This window comes from Nicotiana tabacum, chromosome 23 (genome assembly GCF_000715075.1).
Source record: "Nicotiana tabacum cultivar K326 chromosome 23, ASM71507v2, whole genome shotgun sequence".
Lineage (NCBI taxonomy): Eukaryota > Viridiplantae > Streptophyta > Magnoliopsida > Solanales > Solanaceae > Nicotiana > Nicotiana tabacum.
In genome coordinates this window covers 131349927-131370852 of record NC_134102.1, presented here as the reverse complement: position 1 = coordinate 131370852, position 20926 = coordinate 131349927, and the positions used below count along the sequence as shown (strand labels likewise).

Sequence of the window (20926 nt, the reverse complement as noted above, 5' to 3'; positions counted from 1 at the left end):
CAAGACAGCGAAGAATAGAAGTGAAACTTGTTCCTAAACTTCATAGCCTCTGGAAGATAAGCACAAACGTCTCCGTATCGATCCTCCAGACTCTATTAAGCTTGCTCGTGAATCGTGAGACCTAAGCAACCTAGTGCTCTGATACCAACTGTCACGACCCAAAATTTCCCACCGACGGGACCATGATGGCGCCTAATATTTCACTTGCTAGGCAAGCCAACGTTAGAGAATCATTAAACCAATTTATCATTCCCATTCAGTAATTAAAAAAAATTAGCTAAGATGAAATATAATAAGTGCGGAATATCATAAAACTGTATTAATTACTACCACTTGGATCTGGAGTCACAATTCACGAGCATTCTAAAATTTACTACAAGTAATAGTCTGAAAGAAATACAACTGTCTGAATGAAAAAAAACAGTAGGACATAAAAGATAGACAGGGACTTCAAGGTCTGTGAACACCGACAGATCTACCTTGAGTCTCCGGACAGCGGACCAATAGCAAAATCTCGATCAACCTGAGCCGGTATCAAAATCTACATAGAAGGTGCAGAGTGCAGTATCGGTACAACCGATCCCATGTACTGGTAAGTGTCGAGCCTAACCTCGACGAAGTAGTGACGAGGCTAAGGCAAGGCACCTACAAATCATCCTATACAATTTAACAGTGTATATATACAAATAACATAAATGAAGAACTAAACAGGAAATGTCGGGAGGGGAACATACTGATGGGAATACAAGATAAAGAACTACAACAGAATGATCACCGGAGTAGTTAATATACCATGTATCAACAGGAATAGTGAATACAGTAAGGAAGAATGCATGGCATCACCCTTCGTGCTTTTACTCTCAATCTCACCAAAATATTAATAGAAATGGCACGGCATCACCCTTCGTGCATTAACTCTCATATCATGGCACGACATCACCTTTCGTGCATTAACACTCACAATATGGCACGACATCACCCTTCGTGCATTAACACTCTCCCTCACCATAATGCAATGCATAAATAACAATAGGGAGATACAATAACAAGTACAAACCTTACTTCAACATTTGGTTACATAATATCAATCTCAATTTTGAAATAAAAACTCAATTATCACTAGAAAATCCGTAAACATGATAAGAACGATAAATTGAACAACACTAGTATAACACGTAGCAATTAGACATAGGAAAGAGACAATATAAGAAAAATAGAGAAACATGGAAAATAGGAAAATAGAGAAACATGGAAAAATAGAGAAACATGGACAATATAATCCGCTCACATGGATTTCACTTAGCAAGTAATCTAAGATTCCTAATTCCCTCAAGTTAGGGTTAGACACAACACTTACCTCGCTCTGAAGGCCACTTAATTCTCAATCACAGCTTTTCCTTTGGAATTTACCTCCAAACCACTCGTATCTATTCAAAAATGACTCAATAATATCAAATATTGCTAAAGGAATCAATTATATTGCGTAAATTAAATTTTCCCAAATTTTCCTCCAAAAAGTCGAAAAATCGACCCCGGGCCCGCTTGGTCAAAACCCGAGGTTCGGACCAAAATCCATTTACCCATTCACCCCCGAGCCCGAATATATAATTAGTTTTGGAATCCGACCTCAAATTGAGGTCTAAATCCTCAAATTCCTGAAGTCCCTAGTTTCTACCCTAACCCCTAATTCTACCGTGAAAACTCTAGATTTTAGGTTGCAAATTCATGAATTTTAATGGGTAATTGAAAGAAAATGGTTTAGAATCACTTACCAATACTTTGGGGAAGAAATGACTCATGAAAAATCGCCTCACACCGTTTGGTTTTTGAGAAAAATGAATTTTTGGCTAAATCCCGTGTTTGGATTCTGTTAAGTGCCGGGCGACATTGTTCATCGCGTTCGCGAGAGCACTGTCACGTTCCCGAAGAGTATTGGCTGCCAAGCCTTCGCGTTCGCGAGACAGTGCTCGCGTTCGCATAGGCTACCCTTCCCTGGTCTTCATGTTCGCGAGACATTGTCCGCGTTCGCGATGAAGAAAAGGCTGACTCCCCCTCCCCATTGCCTAACTCTACGCGTTCGCGATGGGCTTGTCGCGTTCGCGAAGGGTAACGCCCCCATCGCTTCGCGTTCGCGACCAATCCTTCACGTCCGCGAAGACGAAATCCCTTCCTCATCAGTTTACTCTTCGCGTTCGCGAGAGGACCTTCGCGAACTCGAAGAAGGATATGCCAGACACCAGAATCTGCAGAAAACCAGATTTTTCCCAAGTCCGAAACATCCCGTGGCCTATCCGAAACTCACCCGATCCCTTGAGGCTCCAAACCAAATATGCACACAAGTCTAAAAATATCATACGGACCTGCTTGCGCGATCAAATCACCAAAATAACACCTAGAATTCCGAATTTGGCACCAAATCCATTGAAATTCTCAAGAACACTTTAAAATTTCTATTTTCTCAACTAGACGTCTGAATCACGTCAAATCAATTCCGTTTCTCACCAAATTTTACAAACAAGTCTTAAATATCATAACGAACCTGTACCGGGCTCCGGAACCAAAATACGGACCCGATACTTACAATACCAAACATCAATTAATTCTTAAAAATAATTAATTTTCAGACTTTTAATTTTCATCAAAAATTCATAACTCAAGCTAGGGACCTCCGAATTCGATCTCGGGCATACGCCCAGGTCCCAAAATTCGATACGGACCCACCGGGACTGTCAAAGCATGGATCTGGGCCTGTTTACCAAAATATTGATCGAAGTCAACTAAAATCAACTTTTAAGGCAAAAATTCTTATTTTTATTAGTTTCAACATAAAAGCTTTTCGGAAACATGACCGGACTGTGCACGCAAATCGAGGAGGGTAAAAATGAGATTTTTAAGGCTTAAGAGCGCATATTCAAGTTCTAAAATATAAGATGACCTTTAGGGTATGTACTAGGAGCAGGGTCCGCAGTAGGAGCAGGGTCAGGTGCAGGACGAGAACTAGTTGGGCCTGATGTAGGGCATGGATGACGAGGATAAATCAAGAGTGGTGTTCCTGTGGCTGGGAAACTAGGAGGAACAATACTAGACTCCTCAACGGTTGGTATGGGTGAAACCTCTGTGGTCGAAGGTGGAGGAGGAGCTATAGTAAACTCCTCAAAAGTTGGTATAGGTAAGACCTCGGATATATCATAGTGGTCAGTAGAAGTAAAGAAAGGTTTAGACTCAAAACATATGACGTCGGCTGAAATAAGGTACCTACGAAGATCATGTGAATAACAACGATATCCCTTCTGAACACGAGAATAACCAAGGAAGACACACTTGAGAGCACGAGTAGCTAACTTATCTTTCCCCAGGGCTAAGTTATGAACAAAACACGTGCTCCCAAAAACACGAGGTGGAAGAGAGTATAAGGCTGACTGGGAAAACAATACTGAATGCGGAATCTGATCCTTGATGGGAGATGAAGGCATCCGATTAATCAAATAACAAGTTGTGAGAACTGCATCGCCCTAAAAACACAACGGAACACGAGATTCAATTAGAAGTGTGCGAGCAGTCTCAATAAGGTGCCTATTCTTTCTCTCTGCAATCCCATTTTGCTCAGGGGTATAAGGACAAGATGTCTGATGAATAATTCCTTGAGAAGTCATAAACTGCTGAAACTGAGAAGATAAATATTCTAAGGCATTATCACTAAGAAAAATGCGAATAGAAACACCAAATTGGTTTTTGATTTCAGCACAAAAACTCTGAAATATAGAGAATAACTCAGAACGATCTTTCATTAAGAAAAGCCAAGTACATCTTGAGTAATCATCAATAAAACTAACAAAATAATGAAATCCAAGGTTGAATTGACTCTACTAGGACCCCATATATCAGAATGAACTAAGGAGAAAACAGACTCTGCATGACTCTCAACACTACGCAGAAAGGAGGCTCAGGTATGTTTCCCAAGCTGACATGACTCACAATCTAATGTAGACAAACTAGATAAACTAGGCACCATCTTCTGAAGTTTGGATAAACTCGGATGTCCTAAACGTATGTGGATTAGGTCTGGAGGATCTGTAACTAGTCATGTTATGGAAGGACTGAGGTAGTAAAGTTAGTAAAGGCCTTCTGATTCACGTCCTATACCAATTGTCCGTCCCGTACTACGGTCCTGCATAATAAAGGAATCATCAGTAAAATATATACTACAATGGAGGGCACGAGTCAAACGACTAACAGATGCAAGACTAAAAGGACAGCCAAGGACATAAAGAACAGAATATAGGGTGATAGAAGATAAGGGGTTAGCTTGTCCAACTCCTTTTGCCTTAGTTTGACATCCATTGGCTAAAGTAATAGTGGGAAGAGACTGTGAATATACAATATTCGACAAAAATGATTTATTTTTAGAGATGTGATCAGAAGCGCCTGAGTCCATGACCCATGGTCCAAGAGTACTAGACTGGAAAACACAAGCAAAAGAATTACCAGCAACAGAAGTATCCGTCTGAGCAACCGAGGCTACTTGTGGAGATGTCTGCTTACTTGCTCGATACTGAAGGAGCTCATTATATTCTTCTTTAGAGAAAGAAAATCCATGGTTACATGTAGTCTTTGTCTGAGCAACGTAAGCATTTTTGGGTGGATGACCATGTAAGGAATAGCACATTTCACGAGTGTATCCAAGTTTGTGACAATAAGAACACTTGGGCCTAGATCTTCCAAAATGACCTCCTCCTCGTCTATTCTCCATAGTTTGAGACACCCGAACATCCACTGTTTGGGATGCGAAAACAGAGGAATCAAGTATCTGTGATGAGATCATTGGGTAACTTGGTACTGCAGCAAGGCGGAGTAATCGGGAGAATAATTCATCAACTGTGGGGACAGTCAGACTAGCCAAAATCTGGTCGCATACTGAATCAAGATCATTAGGAAGTCCAGCGAGTGTAAGAACTAGAAACATCTTATGTCGCTGCTCTTATTATTTTTTCACAGTAGCAGAAACTGGCATCAACTTCTCAAATTCCTCCATGACTGCCTGTACTTGACCCAAGTAAGTAGACATATCTAGTTCCTGCTTCTTTAAGTTTGTCATCCGCGATATCACATCATAGAAGCAAGATATGTCATTAGTGTATAAGGTACGAGCCTTTGTCCAAACCAAATAACATGTTTGGAATAGACGAAACAAGGGCGTCAACTAGGAATCAATATATCGCCATAATATGCTATATAACTGGGCATCGATCTTTGCCCAAAGTATTATCGCCTTTTCATCTCCTTCACTAGACTGTTTGATTAGATGATCTTGAACACCTTGACCTTTACATCACAACTCGACAGATGAAGCCCAAGCTAAGTAGTTTGAACTTCCCATTAAAGGTTTCGAGGTAATCATAACACTAGATCTTTCAGAACTCATGTTTTTAGACCCAAAAACATCAAATCCCAAAGACATCGTTGTAAATTATTACCAAATAATAGAAAGAATCAACTGTAATCCACTAAAATAGAGTTAGGAAACACTGAAACAAAATAATGAATTACTGTAGATGCCAGAATCTTACAGTGGTTGCCGGAAAAAACTCAAAGTGGTCGGAATGAAACAAAAACAGTAGGGGTAGGATCGGATTTACTAGAAGACCCAACTGTTCTGAAGGGACTTTTTCAAAAAATGGCCGAAAGTGGGCGTGCTCGCCGGTGCGTGAGCTTCTGGTGGCGCGTGAGAAGGCTTCTGCCGGAGATATTTACTGGGGTTTGGTCACCAGACAATAACTACTCTTGTGGTAGTGTTGAATTTTGCACAACACTGACGGAGATAAAGCAGATGCAAACAGCCTTGAAAAAGTAGCCGGAAAAAGACTTCCGGTGACTGATTTCTCTTCTAGGAGTCGCTGGAATTTATGCACAGAGATACCATGTGAGAAAGTACGAGAGAAAATATGTTATTGATATTGGATGATGAATACAATACATGAGGTCCTTATTTATAGCTATACACTATAAGGACATATTACTCTTATTCCAATGTGGGACAAGACTATATTATGTACATAACTCTAAACTAACAATCCTATTAGGCTTTACTTTTACACATTATCTATTCTCTTGTGCAGCAATGAAGTATTCAAGAAAGGTGTAAGTTGGGGTAACATTATCTTACATCAACCAGTTGAGCTCCAAAATGTGATATCTTCTGCCGATGGCATACGTCTTTGTCATAAAAGATCATCTTTGGTAAATCTTCTAATAGGAATAAGTTTCAGAAGGACAACCTTCATCGTTTAACCATATCCTCGATATATCAACTGTTGAGATACTTGAAGTTTGCTTTGTATTTGATAAAATGTGTTTCATCCATCATCAATTCAGTATTTTGGATAGCGTGCGACGACAAATAGCAACGAGGGCCCGCTTCACTGAGGCGAGAGGCGCGCAGCGAAGCGCTCGCCTTTTTTATGTGAAGAGACAATTTAAACAAAAACATAAAATATTATATACATATAACTAAAAACTGAATAACAATAATATATTAATAAATATATCAATTCAAAAATTAAATACTCAATAGATAGTCATAGTAGATTCATAAACTAAAGTCTAATAGTCTAAAACAAGCAACATCTATTCTACTTCAAAATTTTTAATTTTTCTACAACTTCATGAATGTTAGCATTATATTACTATCGGATGATGTCATTTCAATGTTGTTTTATAGAAAAAAAAATTATCAAGTCAATATGCAATTAATTCTACTCTATAAGACTATAAGTCTATAATTGAAAAAACAGAGCAAACAAAACAGAGCAAACAAAAAAAGGGCTACTGCCTCTGGTCGAAAAATAGAACCCAAAAAAAAAAATAGAGCTCTGGTCGAAAAACAGAGCAAAGAAAGAAGAAGAAAAATAGAGCAAAGAAAGAAGAATAAAAATAGAGCAAAGAAAGAAGAAAGAAGAAGACAACAATGGTGAAGTCGACCGGAGCGAAGAAAAAAAGAAAAAGATAGTTGAAGTAGAATAAGAAGAAAGTAGAAGAAGAAGAAGAAGAAGAAGAAGAAGAAAAGAAAGTAACATACCTGAGTTAGTGTACTTATGGCTGATGATGGAAAAAGAAGATGATGATGAAGCCCTAATATTTCTGCTGAGAAATGGTCGTTGTTCGTCGCTGAAGGAGAAGAAGTGAAACCCAAGCCCTAATTTTGTGTTTTAATCTAAATCGCTGTCTTTCTTCCATTTTTTTCAAATAGCGTCGCCTCACAGCGCCTCTCGCTACACAGGCAGAGGCGCTCTCCTTTTCTGATTCGCTTTGGTATGAGCTAGTGTTAACCATTCGAATCAACAAGAAAAAAAAAGTATTTTCTTATGTGATAATAATAATCAAATATTTGAATTAACTAATTAGTAAAATAATATTAGTCAAAATATTTGAATTAACTACATAAATTGTGCCCTTAAAAAGCAGCTGCCTCGCCTCGCGTCGCCACACGCTATTAGCGACGTAGCGCTCGCTATTTATAACACTGCATCAATTCAAAACTCATTTTGTTTGTTAACTATACGACATCCTTATAATGTTGAATGGACAAAAATAAAGAAGGCAAAGACATGCCTCAAGATGAAAAATGTGATTCGTCAATAATAGATGATCAAATGCATGTTGTTTGTTGAAATCCACACAATAGTATGTGTCTCCGCTTTTAGTCTGTGAACAAAAAATTTCATAAACCAAGTAATCTTGATTGCAATGTATCGTGCAATCCAAAAGTAACTTTTGAAAACATAAAAAAGTTATGGAAAAAATGGGTGTTGGTAAATGATAAACACTGCTTTTTCTGTCTCATAATTTACCATATCTGACTTTCAAGTTTCAAAATCAATATAGGCTTTTGTCGAAGGCATTATTATGCCTTAGTTTTGCTCGATAAAATGAAACAAAAAATTAAAGAATATATAAAAAGTACTATAATGGAGAAATTTCATAGTATTCAACTAAAGCATTAAAAACGAACAAAATATGGTAAATCCAGTTTACCAAATTTTAACGTGATTGTTAATTTTATATGTATGGATATATTATGGTACATAACAGTATGAAACGATAATCAATCGTGAACTTATTTAATTAAAATAAACCAAAATACATACCTTAATTGTTTTCACAGTTGGCTTGTTCAAAAGTTTAAGTTGCTTCTCCAACACCAGTTCTTCTAGTTTGGACAACTTTATTTCTCCTTGAACTCCGTGATAACTCAGAAGAAAAAATACCACTAGCAATATTTGTCGAACAATTCTTTGATGAATCAACATACTCTGAATTCATTAGTATAACTTTTATAGGTGCGACTATTGAATATATGTATATAATCACTTTGTCATTGCATGCTTGCAGTATGCACAATGCAAACCCCATTAAAGTCAACAAGTTATGTAAATAAAATAGACCAAAATCTAAAGTTATAAAAAAGTACCCAACAACAACAACAACCCAGTATAATCCTACTAATGGGATCTGGGGAGGGTAGTTTGTACGCAGACCTTTCCCCTACCCTGGGATAGAGAGGCTGTTTCCGATAGACCCTCGGCTCCCTCCTCCAAGAACTCCCCACCTTTCTCTTAGGATGACTCGAACTCACAACCTCTTGGTTAGAAGTGGAGGGTGCTTACCACTAGAGCAACCCACTCTTTTCAAAAAAAAAAAAAAAACCCAAAAAATGATTATTTAGAAAGAATAAGGAAGTGTTAAATAGGCAACCTTGGAATCTTGTATGAAAGCTAATCTATTGTCACGACCCAAATTTCCCCTCCGTATAACGCCGTAACGGCACCTAGTCTCTACGACTAGGTAAGCCTAACATTCACGGAATAATAAAATGAAAAGAAAATTTTTAACACCTAACTGTTCAAAAATACACAGCAAATCCCAAAACCCGGAACATCGTGAATCACAACATACAGAAGGAAAAATATAGTGTCTCTATACATTAGAATTCTAACAAGGAAAATACAGAAGATAATGGACATGAGAAAGAGTAGAAGGGGACTCCGAGGTCTGCGGACGCGGCAGATATACCTTGAAGTCTCCAAAGCTGTCCCGGCTCACTGATAGTGCGGCTGATAAAGTGCACCTGGATCTACACAGAAAAAACATGTGCAAAGAGTAGCATGAGTACACCACAATCGGTACCCAGTAAGTGCCAAGCCTAACCTCGGTCGAGTAGTGACGAGGTCAGTCAGGGCCCTACTGGTAAATATATATAATAAAATAATATAGAGTGTAATACCGCAATAAAATAAAGGCTGAAATTTAACAACAATGGAATCATAGAAGGTAACAGCTCAGTACACAGAAACACAACAGGGGATCTCCCGAGATACCGTCTCGTAGTCCCAAACGTAAATGAACAGGGGGATCTCCCGGAATACCGTTCTGTAGTCCCAAAGTAAATGTGCAGGGGAATCTCCCAAAATATCGTTCCGTAGTCCCAAAGTAAATATGCAGGGGAATCTCCCGGAAATACCGTTCTGTAGTCCCAAAGTAAATGTGCAGGGGAATCTCCCGAAATACCGTTCTGTAGTCCCAAAGTAAATATGCAGCGCGAGTGATAGAAATACAACTACATCACGAAATTCTTACAATTTAGACTAAATACCAGTCAGGGAAGAAGCAGGAAAATTTACTAAGCATGCTGCACATAATTCTCATAAACAATTAAGACACGTAGACATGTTGTATTAGACTAAACATGATAGCTACACATATTGTAATAACTCAATTAAGAATGAAAATAGATTAGTATTCATTAAAATGGTATAACTCAAAATAACAGGACAACATGTTGCTGCTCGGCAAGAAAATCGGGTTTTACCACAACTAGCCCGTGTACGTACTCGTCACCTCACGTACACGGTGCTCACATAGCACAATAGTTCCAAATCTTAAGGGGATTTCCCCCACGCAAGGTTAGGCAAGCCACTTACCTCGAACCAAGCTCAATCAATCGGTTACAATGCCTTTTCCACGAGTATCCGGCTCCGAATGGCCCAAATCTAGCCAAAAGCAATTACATATCATAAACACAACAATAATAGACTCATCTAATTAACGAAAGCAATATTTTAACGAAAATTCCGAAATTAACTCAAAATCGTCCGTGAGGACCACGTCTCGGAACCCAACAAAAGTTACAGAATATGAACGCACATCCAACCACGAGTCCAACCATATAAATTTCACCAAAATCCGACATCAACTCGAACCTCAAATCTTTAATTAAAGTCTATGAAGATTTCTACCATTTTCAACCCAATCTTTACCCATTTGAACTTAAAAATCTTTCCACAACATTATTGGTATGTATACATAATACTCTTACACCCAAGAGTCATACTATTAATCACCCATCTTTACTCCAAACCCGAAATTGAAGAATTGAGAAAAGAAATTCTTACCTCTATGAAGCCCTAACAAGATCCTTGTGAAATCTTCAAATCTTGAACAAGAAATTGATGGATAAATGACTAAGTCTTCACTTTCTCTCTCTAAAATGCTCTCATGTCTCTCTAAAATATCATATGAAACCCTTCAAAATGACCCGCAATAGTGTTTTATAAGAATGATGCCGGGTTTGTAAAACCAAAAAAATAAAGCTCCGGAACAGGTTTTGCGGTCGCATAATGGATCGTAGAAACGCGTTTTTTCTGTCAACAAATTTCCTTTACTTTCCGGTGCATTGTTCAACCCAAAAAGTCCGAGCCGCGGCTCGCAAGCTCGCTGTGAGAAATTTCTACAACCTTTGTACTAATTGATCTACCTCGACACCACAAAACCTTAATTTTCCTTAGTAAAAATTGTCCGGGTCACTACACATACGTCAACATCTGGTCAACCTTTTCAACTAAATTTTGAAACCTTGGAACTAAGTGTTCCAAATCATTCAAAAACTTCACCGGACCCAAACCAATTACCTCGGCAAGCCAAATAACAACTGTAATTCACAATATGAGCAGTAAATGAGGAAACGGGATTATAATACTCAAAACGACCGACCGGATCGTTACATTTATATATAATAAAAGGAGAGTCAAAAGCACAATATTAAGACAAGTGGCATAATCACAAAAAGCCAAGTGGCATTAGGACAAAACAAACTACCTTTCGAACTAAAAAAACCTTTTGAATTTTAAATTTTGAATTAATTGGTTGGTTACTCTATTTGAATTAATAAATATAGATATCTTATAATTAGTTATAATAAAAATTCAAAAAAGTATATATATAAACAAATTCTCATTCAAATTGGGGAGTAGTTTCAAGTTGAAGTTTTAAAATTATTTTAAAATAAAAAAACAAAATATATCTATATATATATATATATATATATATATATATATATATATATATATATATATATATAAGGAGAGGCAAAAGCACAATATTAAAACAAGTGGCATAACCACAAAAAGCCAAGTGGCATTAGGACAAAACAAATTACCTTTCTAACTAAAAAGCCTTTTGAATTTTAAATTTTGAATTAATTGTTTGGTTACTCTATTTGAATATATATATATATATATATATATATATATATATATAAATTCCTTTTCAAATTGTGGAGTAGTTTCAAGTTGAAGTTTTAAAATTATTTTAAAATAAAAAAATAGAAAAAATAAAATTAGCTATAATAAAAAAACAAAAATATATAATAACAAAAGCTTACCCATTCACATTGGGGAGCAGTTTCAAGTTGGAGTTTTAAAAATATTTTAAAATAAAAAACAAAAATAAAAAATAAAAAAACTTTCAATTCAAATTGGGGAGTAGTTTCAAGTTGGAGTTTTAAAATTATTTTAAAATAAAAAAAAAAAAATAAAGAAATAAAAACTTTCAATTCAATTTGGGGAGTAGTTTCTTCCTAATATAGTAGTCTATATAAATGACTAATAAAGCCAAGTGGCATTAGGACAAAACAAACTAAGTTTCTAACTAAAAAACCTTTTGAATTTTAAATTTTAAATTAATTGGTTGGTTACTCTATTTGAATTAATAAATATAGATATCTTATAATTAGCTATAATAAAAAAAAAGAAGAGATATATATATATATATATATATATATATATATATATATATATATATATATATATATAAATTTTATTCAAATTGGGGAGTAGTTTCAAGTTGAAATTTTAAAATTATTTTAAAATAAAAAAATGAAACTAAAGAAATAAAAAAACTTTCAATTCAAATATCTATATATCTATATCTATATATATAATAAAAGGAGAGGCAAAAGCACAATATAAAGACAAGTGGCATAACCACAAAATGCCAAGTGGCATTAGGACAAAACAAACTACCTTTCTAACTAAAAAACTTTTTGAATTTTAAATTTTGAATTAATTGGTTGGTTACTCTATCTATATATAATAAAAGGAGAGGCAAAAGCACAATATTAAGACAAGTGGCATAATCACAAAAAGCCAAGTGGCATTAGGACAAAACAAACTAAGTTTCTAACTAAAAAACCTTTTGAATTTTAAATATTAGCTATAATAAAAAAATGAAAATATATAATAAAGAAAACTACCCATTCACATTGGGGAGCAGTTTCAAGTTGGAGTTTTAAAAATATTTTAAAATAAAAGAACAAAAATAAAGAAATAAAAACTTTCAATTCAATTTGGGGAGTAGTTTCTTCCTAATATAGTAGTCTATATAAATGACTAATATAGCCATATATATTTATTATATATATATAAAAGAAGTAAATAATTAAATGATGCCAAGTGGTATAACCATAAGACGACAAGTGTAGATTTTTAGGACAAAGATCCAACAAAGTTGGAGTTTTAAAATTATTTTAAAATAAAAAATGAAATTAAAAAAATAAAAATTGCCAATTCAAATTGGAAATTAGTTTCAAGTTGGAGTTTTAAGACAAAATAAACTTCTTTTCAGACTAAAATAACCTTTTGAATTTTAAATTTTGAATTAATTGGTTATTCTATTTGAATGATATAAATATAGATATCTTATAATTAGCTATAGAAAAAAATAAAAAAATAAAAATCAAATACCCATTAAAATTGGGGGAGTAGTTTCAAGTTGGAGTTTTAAAATTATTTATAAAAATAAAATTAGATGTAAAAAAAAGAGGAAATAATATATATTAAAAAAACTACCCATTCAAATTAGGGAGTAGTTTCAACTTGGGATTTCAAAAATACAATAAAAACGAAATTAAAAATAAAATAAAATTGCCAATTCAAATTGGGGAGTAGTTTCAAGTTGGAGTTTTAAGACAAAATAAACTACATTTCTAACTAAAAAACCTTTTGAATTTTTAAATTTTAAATTAATTGGTTACTCTATTTGAATTAAAAAATATAGATATCTTATAATTAGATACAATAAGAAAAAAAACTACCCATTCAAATTGGCGAGTAGTTTCAAGTTGGAGTTATAGAAAGTTTTTTTAAAAAAAATGCCAATTCAAATTAGGGAATAGTTTTAACTAGGACTTTTAAAATTATTTTAAAATAATTAAAACGAAAATAAAGAAATAAAAAAAACTTTCAATTCAAATTGGGGAGTAGTTTTTCTCTCTCTCTCTCTCTCTCTCTCTCTCTCTCTCTCTCTCTCTCTCTCTCTCTCTCTCTCTCTCTCTATATATATATATATATATATATATATATATATATATATATATATATATATATATATATATATATATATAAAAAAAATTATACATATTGGTAGTTTTTTTTATAAAATAATAAAAAGGCTTATATCTTTATACTTTTGATTAATTTAAAATTATAATTTAGTAAAAATATTATATTATTTAAATTTTCAGTAAATTTCAAAATAAGAAAACTAATCAAATATTACAGTAGAAAAGAATGTACGAAAAGATGGGGATGAAGACAATTTTATGATATTTATATACTTAATTAATAAATAATAAATAAATAATACTCAATCAAATTATTGATAAATTTAAACAATTGAAGAATTTTGAACAATATAACATAAGTTTTTAAAAAAAGATATTTTCAGAGTAATAAATATATATCTATATTATAATAAAAGAGAATTAATTTCAAAATATAAAAATAATTGACAAGTTACTAAAAAGTCATATTAGTAAGTATATAGTACTAAGTACTTGCTAATTTAATAATAATAAAGAATAATAAGGAACAAATAATTTATTCGATTACTATTTAATGTGTATTCTTTTGTTTTGTATAGATTTTTAATATTTCTGTACACTACATGAAATAATAAAATAATAACTAATATTTATTAAAATAATTTAATATATTAGTTCATAACTTTATAAGATTAATATTCTGTTAAATTATCCGCGCATCGCGCGGGTTCTAACACTAGTATAAATTAATTAACGAAGCAAGAAAATAGTATTAAACAGAGCACCTACTTTATTTGCTAGGCCTGTGAGTGAGTAAATTTGTCGAAAACTATCACTTTTTCTTTCAGAAAGATCTTATATACAGATCAAGATAAAGGAGTTGTTAATGGCTATTATACAAGATATTAGAGTTAATGTAATAATTAGAGGAGGATCACCAAAATCTACAAAGATTTATGTCAATAAAATTTATAGCTTGCCTCTAAGAAAAAACCCAAAAAGACAGTTTGACTATATTACTAGCAAGATTAACATAATCTAAGTTCTTTGAAAGAACAAATCTCGAGGGATGATTGATGAAAAAAATAGTTTAGGAGGGAAATGAGGTTCACTAGGCAAAGTTAAAGGGGCAAGTGAATTTACCCAAATTTTTATAATCTATGGTCAGAGTGTCTTTTTGAATATCACTTAGAATTGAACAGAGCTTAATTAATAGAAATCGTCTGTAGATTCAATTAAATTTACTGGTAATCTATGGCCAGATTATCTTTGGATTATGTATTAAGAAGAGAACATTCAGCATTCATTGACCAGAAATCTTCCCTGGATTTGGTTAATTCTGCTTTAATAATTTTATGATTTAATATCACATATAATACCCATTTTAAAACTCGTCTACTCCTCTATATAACATTTTCCTCTTCGCAGGAAAAATGATAGATGCTCAAAAACTTCAAATCTCGTACATCTAGTAAATCAAGTAAGTTCAATTAATTAATTTTGTTTATTAAATATTACTAGTTTTTTGTATCTATAAATATTAAGCATTCATGCCCATAGAGATAATTTTAACGGACTCAGGCTATGTTGATTCGTCAAAGAATTGTTCAAGTTCAACAAACTCTGCTAGTGTTATATTTTCTTTTGAGTTATAACGGAGTTCAAGGAGAAAAAAAAGCTATCCAAACTAGAGGATTCAGATTTGGAGAAGCAACTTAAACTTTTGAACAAGTGTATGTATGTTGGCTGAAAGTCAATGTATTCTCAAGTGTTTTGAGTGATTATTTTCTTAGTGTGCCGACATTACTTTTGTAGAAAAAATATACATATTCCTCAATTCCATATTTTTGTACCTGAAGATTACTTATTTTACGATGTTTTGGGTCACAGAAAAAATATGGGGATACATATGATTGCGTGAATTTCTATAAACAACCTGCATTTGATCATCCGTTGTTACAGAATCACGATATTCATCCTAAGGTATGTTTACTCTTTTCATTTTACTTTCAACTATTTAATAATAATTTAGAATTGTTGATAACACATATTTAAGTTTTTGATTGACAGATAAAATCTACTTTAGCTAGCACACTACAAAATTCAGATATGTCAGCAGCTCATGAAGCTAATGAGTCATCAGGGATATGGTTAAAGGAAAGAGGTTGTCCTTTCGAAACTGTTCCTATTAAAAGAATTACCAAAGATGGTCTTATTAGACAAAGACATATTCCGCCACCAGAAGCTATCGCATATGAAGCTCCATTGAGTAATGTAAGATAATGTGACCCAAATCATTGCCTATCTTGATAATTCATTTCCAGAAAAAAAGAATCACTGATTTCATTTTGTTAGAATCTAATAGTTTAAGCATCAATATAATTGTAACAAGAAAAAGGGGTTCATGTGAAAAAAAAAATGTTAAGTCTTCCATCATCGTAGCATATCATATATATTCTGTTGGTTTAATGCAGAGTAACAACAATAGTGAGCCAAAGAGAATTTCCATATCCTCACAGGGATACAAGGTAAATAAATATGAATATTTATCATCTTCTCATTTTTCAGTTTTGTAAGTTGATTAAAAAATTTCATTTATTATATTCAGCTCGCAATAGTTCAAATTCCAAATAACCCAAATAATAAGTTTGCGGGTGCTGGAATGTTAGCTAGTTTATGGAATCCTCGTATTGAAAGTCAACGGCACACTGCATGTCGGCTGAAAATCCAGAAAGGATCAAACAGTTTACAAGCTGGGTGGAGAGTAAGTTTAACAACTTGTTCATTTATAATTTAATTGTTTTTGTTTATTTGTGATAGCTTGTTTTCTTTTTATTTTCTAGGAGATGAGATTAACTATTGACCTTTAGGATGTAAGTTAGAACCTATAACATGAGCTCCCATTCAACCATGATAAATCTATTTTATGTTTCAGGTGGATCCAACACTATACTATACGGGGACAATAAGACTAGATTTTTTGTACATTTTCAGGTAATTTGTGTACTTTAATGATTTTTGTTTTGTGATCATGAAAGTAGTACATATTTCTAGCTAAATAATACCTTGATTGAGAAGCGTTAATGCATATTTTACATTTACTAGGTTGGTAATACACATTGCTTCAACACGCTATGCCCTGGATTTGTCATTGTAAGTAGTAAGTACCATGTTGATGGGGTCTTTGATCCAGTTACACAACGTGGAGATAAAAGAGTATTGGAGATCCCAATGTTCATCGAACGAGTATGTTTTTTCTTCTTTTGCAGAATTATTTTCAAGATTTGAGTTGGTTTTCGTATTTACAATTGCATTGATTAGAATTGAAAGTTACAAATTAGTAATATTAGACATTTCTTTCTTAAAAGGATCTAGCCAATGGAAACTGGTGGCTTTTGTTTGGTGAAAGCAACGAACAAGTTGGTTTTTGGCCTCAAAGGCTTTTCAGCAACTTGGCAAGCTTTGCTACTAGTGTTGAACGAGTAGCATATAGTCCGCCAGGCGTGTCTGAACCTCCAATGGGCTCCAGCTATTTTCCTATTGGAGATCCAAATTACGATGCTTATTGTAGGAGACTTAATGTTTTAAATGGTAAAGGTGAGATAGTACATATAGACAAAACGACTGTACGTGTTGATGATTCTGATTGGTATGGTGTTATGGATGTACCACATTGGAGAGGTGGAAAGTATCAGCATATGGCATTTTATGGAGGACCTGGTGGGTTCGAGACATTATGTTAATTACTACTATGATGATATTAATTACTTTCCATGTCCAAGGAAATATGAAACTTTTGTTTGTCATAAATTTTGCAAGGAGCTTTTATTTTAATCAAGACTTTGTTTTCACTACTGAAGGACACAAATAAGCAGAAAGGAGTTTGACAGGATGTAATAAGTATATACTAGGAAACCATCATCGAACAGAAATAGAACATCTTCAACACTCCGCAAAGGCATCTGCTGTTATTTAGAATGCCATTGCAGAGTGTTGAAGATGTCCTATTTCTGTTTGGTGATGGCTTTCATGGATTAAATTGTTTTCAAATAAAAAAACTATCTAAACATGAAATGAAACAGAAGATACAGATCCCTACAACTAAAGGCAGAGTTCAGTACCTACTATGCGGTTGTCATTCCTTCATGTTGGGGTTGGATGCAACTATGTTGTACCGGGTTCATCTTAGCCCATAACTTTAAATATATTATGTGTTCAATGCTCTAAGAACCACAAATGTTGAACTCATAGAGTTTAAATCCTAAATCCGCGTATGTTCGTGTCTTCTGCTCCTTCTTGTTCTAACTCCATAACTGCTCTTAAAAGACCATTTGTGATTGCATTTAGATGAAACCCATTCTCCTTCGCGTCCTCTAGCAGTTTCTCTGTTGTCCAATTTAAAACCTTCACGAATAGAGATTGAATAAGTTTATTATATTTATCAGCATTAGGCTCCATCTCTCTTAATAGTTTCAGAGGCTTATCAATCTGTTCTAGCTTGCATAATTGTGTGATAAGTGATAGGACTTAGCTTCTTTTTGGCTTCATCAAAAATCATACAAGCCTCCTCCATCTAATCCCACTTCGCGTAACCACTCATAATTGCACTGTAAGTATATACATTAGGTTTCAAACCTCTATCCTCTATTACCTTCAATATTTTACTCATTTCTCCCAATTCTCCACTGTTAGAGAGTGCACTGATAATTGTATTGAAGACTGCATTGCCAGGTGGTGGTCCTGTGTCTATCATATTTGAGAGCAAGTTTTTGGCATCTTTGATTTCTTCGCTGCAACAGGAGCAATATGGGCCACTGCAAGAGGAGTGCAACTGTTTTTCCCTTGTTGCATATTTTGCCCACCACAACCCAACAAAGACCCAATTGTCACTCACTAGAGAAGGCAAGAACGCTGGAGTCTCAATCGAATGATGTCTCTTCTTGTGAAATTCCTAGTAATTCTTAGCCTGATATTGGGAAAATCACATTGCCATTACTCAAACAAGCAAGTAACATATAGCAACACAAAATCTAAAGAGAGGCAATAGAAAGCAGAGGTGGTAGTACCGAGCTTCAGCCAATAGACGACCACCGTCGATTTGTGTCAACAACAGTAGAGGTGGCAAATATATTGCTTTTAGCCTCTATTGTTGGAGGCGATACATGGAAGAATCTTTCTCAGAGAAATGGACATGAAGAAAGAACATCTGTGGGATCAGAAAAAAATAAGAAAACAAATAAATATTGCTCAGTTGTTTTAGGCATTTCGTCAAACACATTGACTACATCTTTGTGCTTAGCGGAGTTTTCCTGCAAGCGGTTGAAAAAAAAACTACACCCATGTACACGACCCACAATGAAACATGATCACATGAAGAAAGTCAACAATATTAAATTAACTATGCTCAAAGAATCTAAAATCATACGTTGAAATGAAGAAGCCAAAAGAAAAAGGCATAAAATACAGAGAACTTCAAGTAGACTGAAATTTTTTAAATCAGTACTCTTTAAAAGTAGAATGAGAAATTCACATTCCTACAAATTTGTGTCTCCCCAGCAGAAACACAACACAAATTGAAGAGAGGCACAAAGCAATCAAATGACAAGTGGAATAGTGGGTCCCACAACAAATCTAATTACTATCTCCGTTTCAATTTAGATGAGTTAGTTTGACTCAGTACGGAGTTTAAGAAAAAGAAAAAGACTTTTAAAATTTGTGATCTTAAAAGTTTAAGAGGTAAAAGCTTTATGGGCCAATGGCATTTGCGTCGTTTTAAAAGCTTTCATTAAGTGTAAAATGGGCATAATGAAGAGTTTAAAGTTGAATTATTTCCAAAATTTAGAAATATGTCATTTATTTTGTAATAGACTAAAAAGGAAAGCACCTCATCTAATTTGAAACGAAGGGAGTAGTACTTATATGAGATCCTCTAAAACATGACAAGTAGAATGGCGGGTCCCACTACAATTAGCTGTCACGACCCAAAACTAACCCCTGTCGTGATGGCGCCTGTCGTGGAACTAGGCAAGCTGACTCATTTCCAAACCAAACCGATATTTTCATTTTAAAGATAATTTCAAGGTTATTTGACATAAAACCTCCATTAAAAGAGTTCAAATCAAAGAATAACAGAAGTGCGAAAAAGAAAAGCCCGACATCGGGGTGTCACTAGTCATGAGCATCTACTATAATCTGTCTAACAATATCAAGGCTAACTCAGCCTAGAAAATAGCTAAATACTACTAGAGGAAGATAAGAGGGAGAAGAGCAGGGGCTGCGATCGCCAAACAGCTACCTTGCTATCTCCAAAAAAAATAAATCTGCAACCAGAACACTCAATAACCGCTACCGTGTCCAGCTACACCTGAATCTGCACACAAGGTACAGGGAGTAACGTGAGTACGCCAACTCAGTAAGTAACAACAATAAATAAAGACTGAGCAGTAGTGACGAGCAATAAAGCATATAACATTCATATCATGAAATCTCAATAAAGTACATCATGCTTTAAAAATCAGTGTTTGAATCAAATCATCTCGTTTAAACCCGGTTCCAGTAAAAATTATTTAAAGATATTTTTCCAACAGGTTTTTTCAAACAAAGACTCAATGCAAAGGTGAGCAAAAATGATGAAATCATAAGCAGCCCCTCGGGCAAAACATCACTCACAAACCCTCTTGCCACTCGGGCAAACCTCACAGTCACTCATGCCACTCGGGCATACCTCACAAACTCTCTTGCCACTCGGGCATACCTCACAGTCACTCGTGCCTCCCGGTCACTCAGCACTCGGCACTCGCACTCAGTAGGTACCTGCGCTCATTGGGGGTGTGTATAGACTTCGGAAGGGCTCCTTCAGTCCAAGCGCTATAATCTGTACGGACAACTCACGTGCGATAATAATAAAGTATGCTGCAGGCGGGCAGCCCCAATCCACACTCATCCTCACCAATCAGGCCCTCGGCCTCACTCAGTCATAATTATGCTGCAGGCGGGCAACCCCGATCCACACTCATCCTCACAAAACAGGCCCTCGGCCTCACTCAATCATAAAGTATGCTGCAGTCGGGCAGCCCCGATCCACACTCATCCTCACAAATCAAGCCACTCAGGCATTTCAGTAAAACAGGGCATTCGGCCCAAAACATTTATATGCATCAAAATAAAGTCATAAAACTGAGTTATGCGGTAAACAAGTATAAACATGACTGAGTATAGAATTTTCAATCAACAACAGTGAGAGGATGGTAAGAAATAACCCCTAAGGGTCCA

At 34.7% G+C, this 20926-nt stretch overlaps 1 protein-coding gene and 1 long non-coding RNA gene across 2 annotated transcripts; one reads left to right on the top strand and one right to left on the bottom strand.

Annotated features, from left to right (window-relative positions):
* Positions 1 to 5674: 5674 nt before the first annotated feature.
* LOC107815413 (protein neprosin-like) lies at positions 5675 to 17397 on the top strand. The gene is made up of 9 exons (XM_075245871.1): positions 5675 to 5847; positions 6117 to 6237; positions 7247 to 7351; positions 15545 to 15637; positions 15725 to 15928; positions 16129 to 16182; positions 16263 to 16418; positions 16760 to 16900; positions 17023 to 17397. The coding sequence occupies exons 1-9, from the start codon at positions 5675 to 5677 to the stop codon at positions 17395 to 17397; spliced, it is 1422 nt and encodes a 473-aa protein (XP_075101972.1).
* Positions 17398 to 17512: 115 nt separating this feature from the next.
* LOC142177479 (uncharacterized) lies at positions 17513 to 19316 on the bottom strand. Its single transcript, XR_012705942.1, has 3 exons — positions 19080 to 19316; positions 18721 to 18860; positions 17513 to 18620 (listed from the first exon to the last, which is right to left on the bottom strand). It is a non-coding gene; the product is annotated as an uncharacterized LOC142177479 (long non-coding RNA).
* Between the last annotated feature and the right edge of the window lie 1610 nt (positions 19317 to 20926).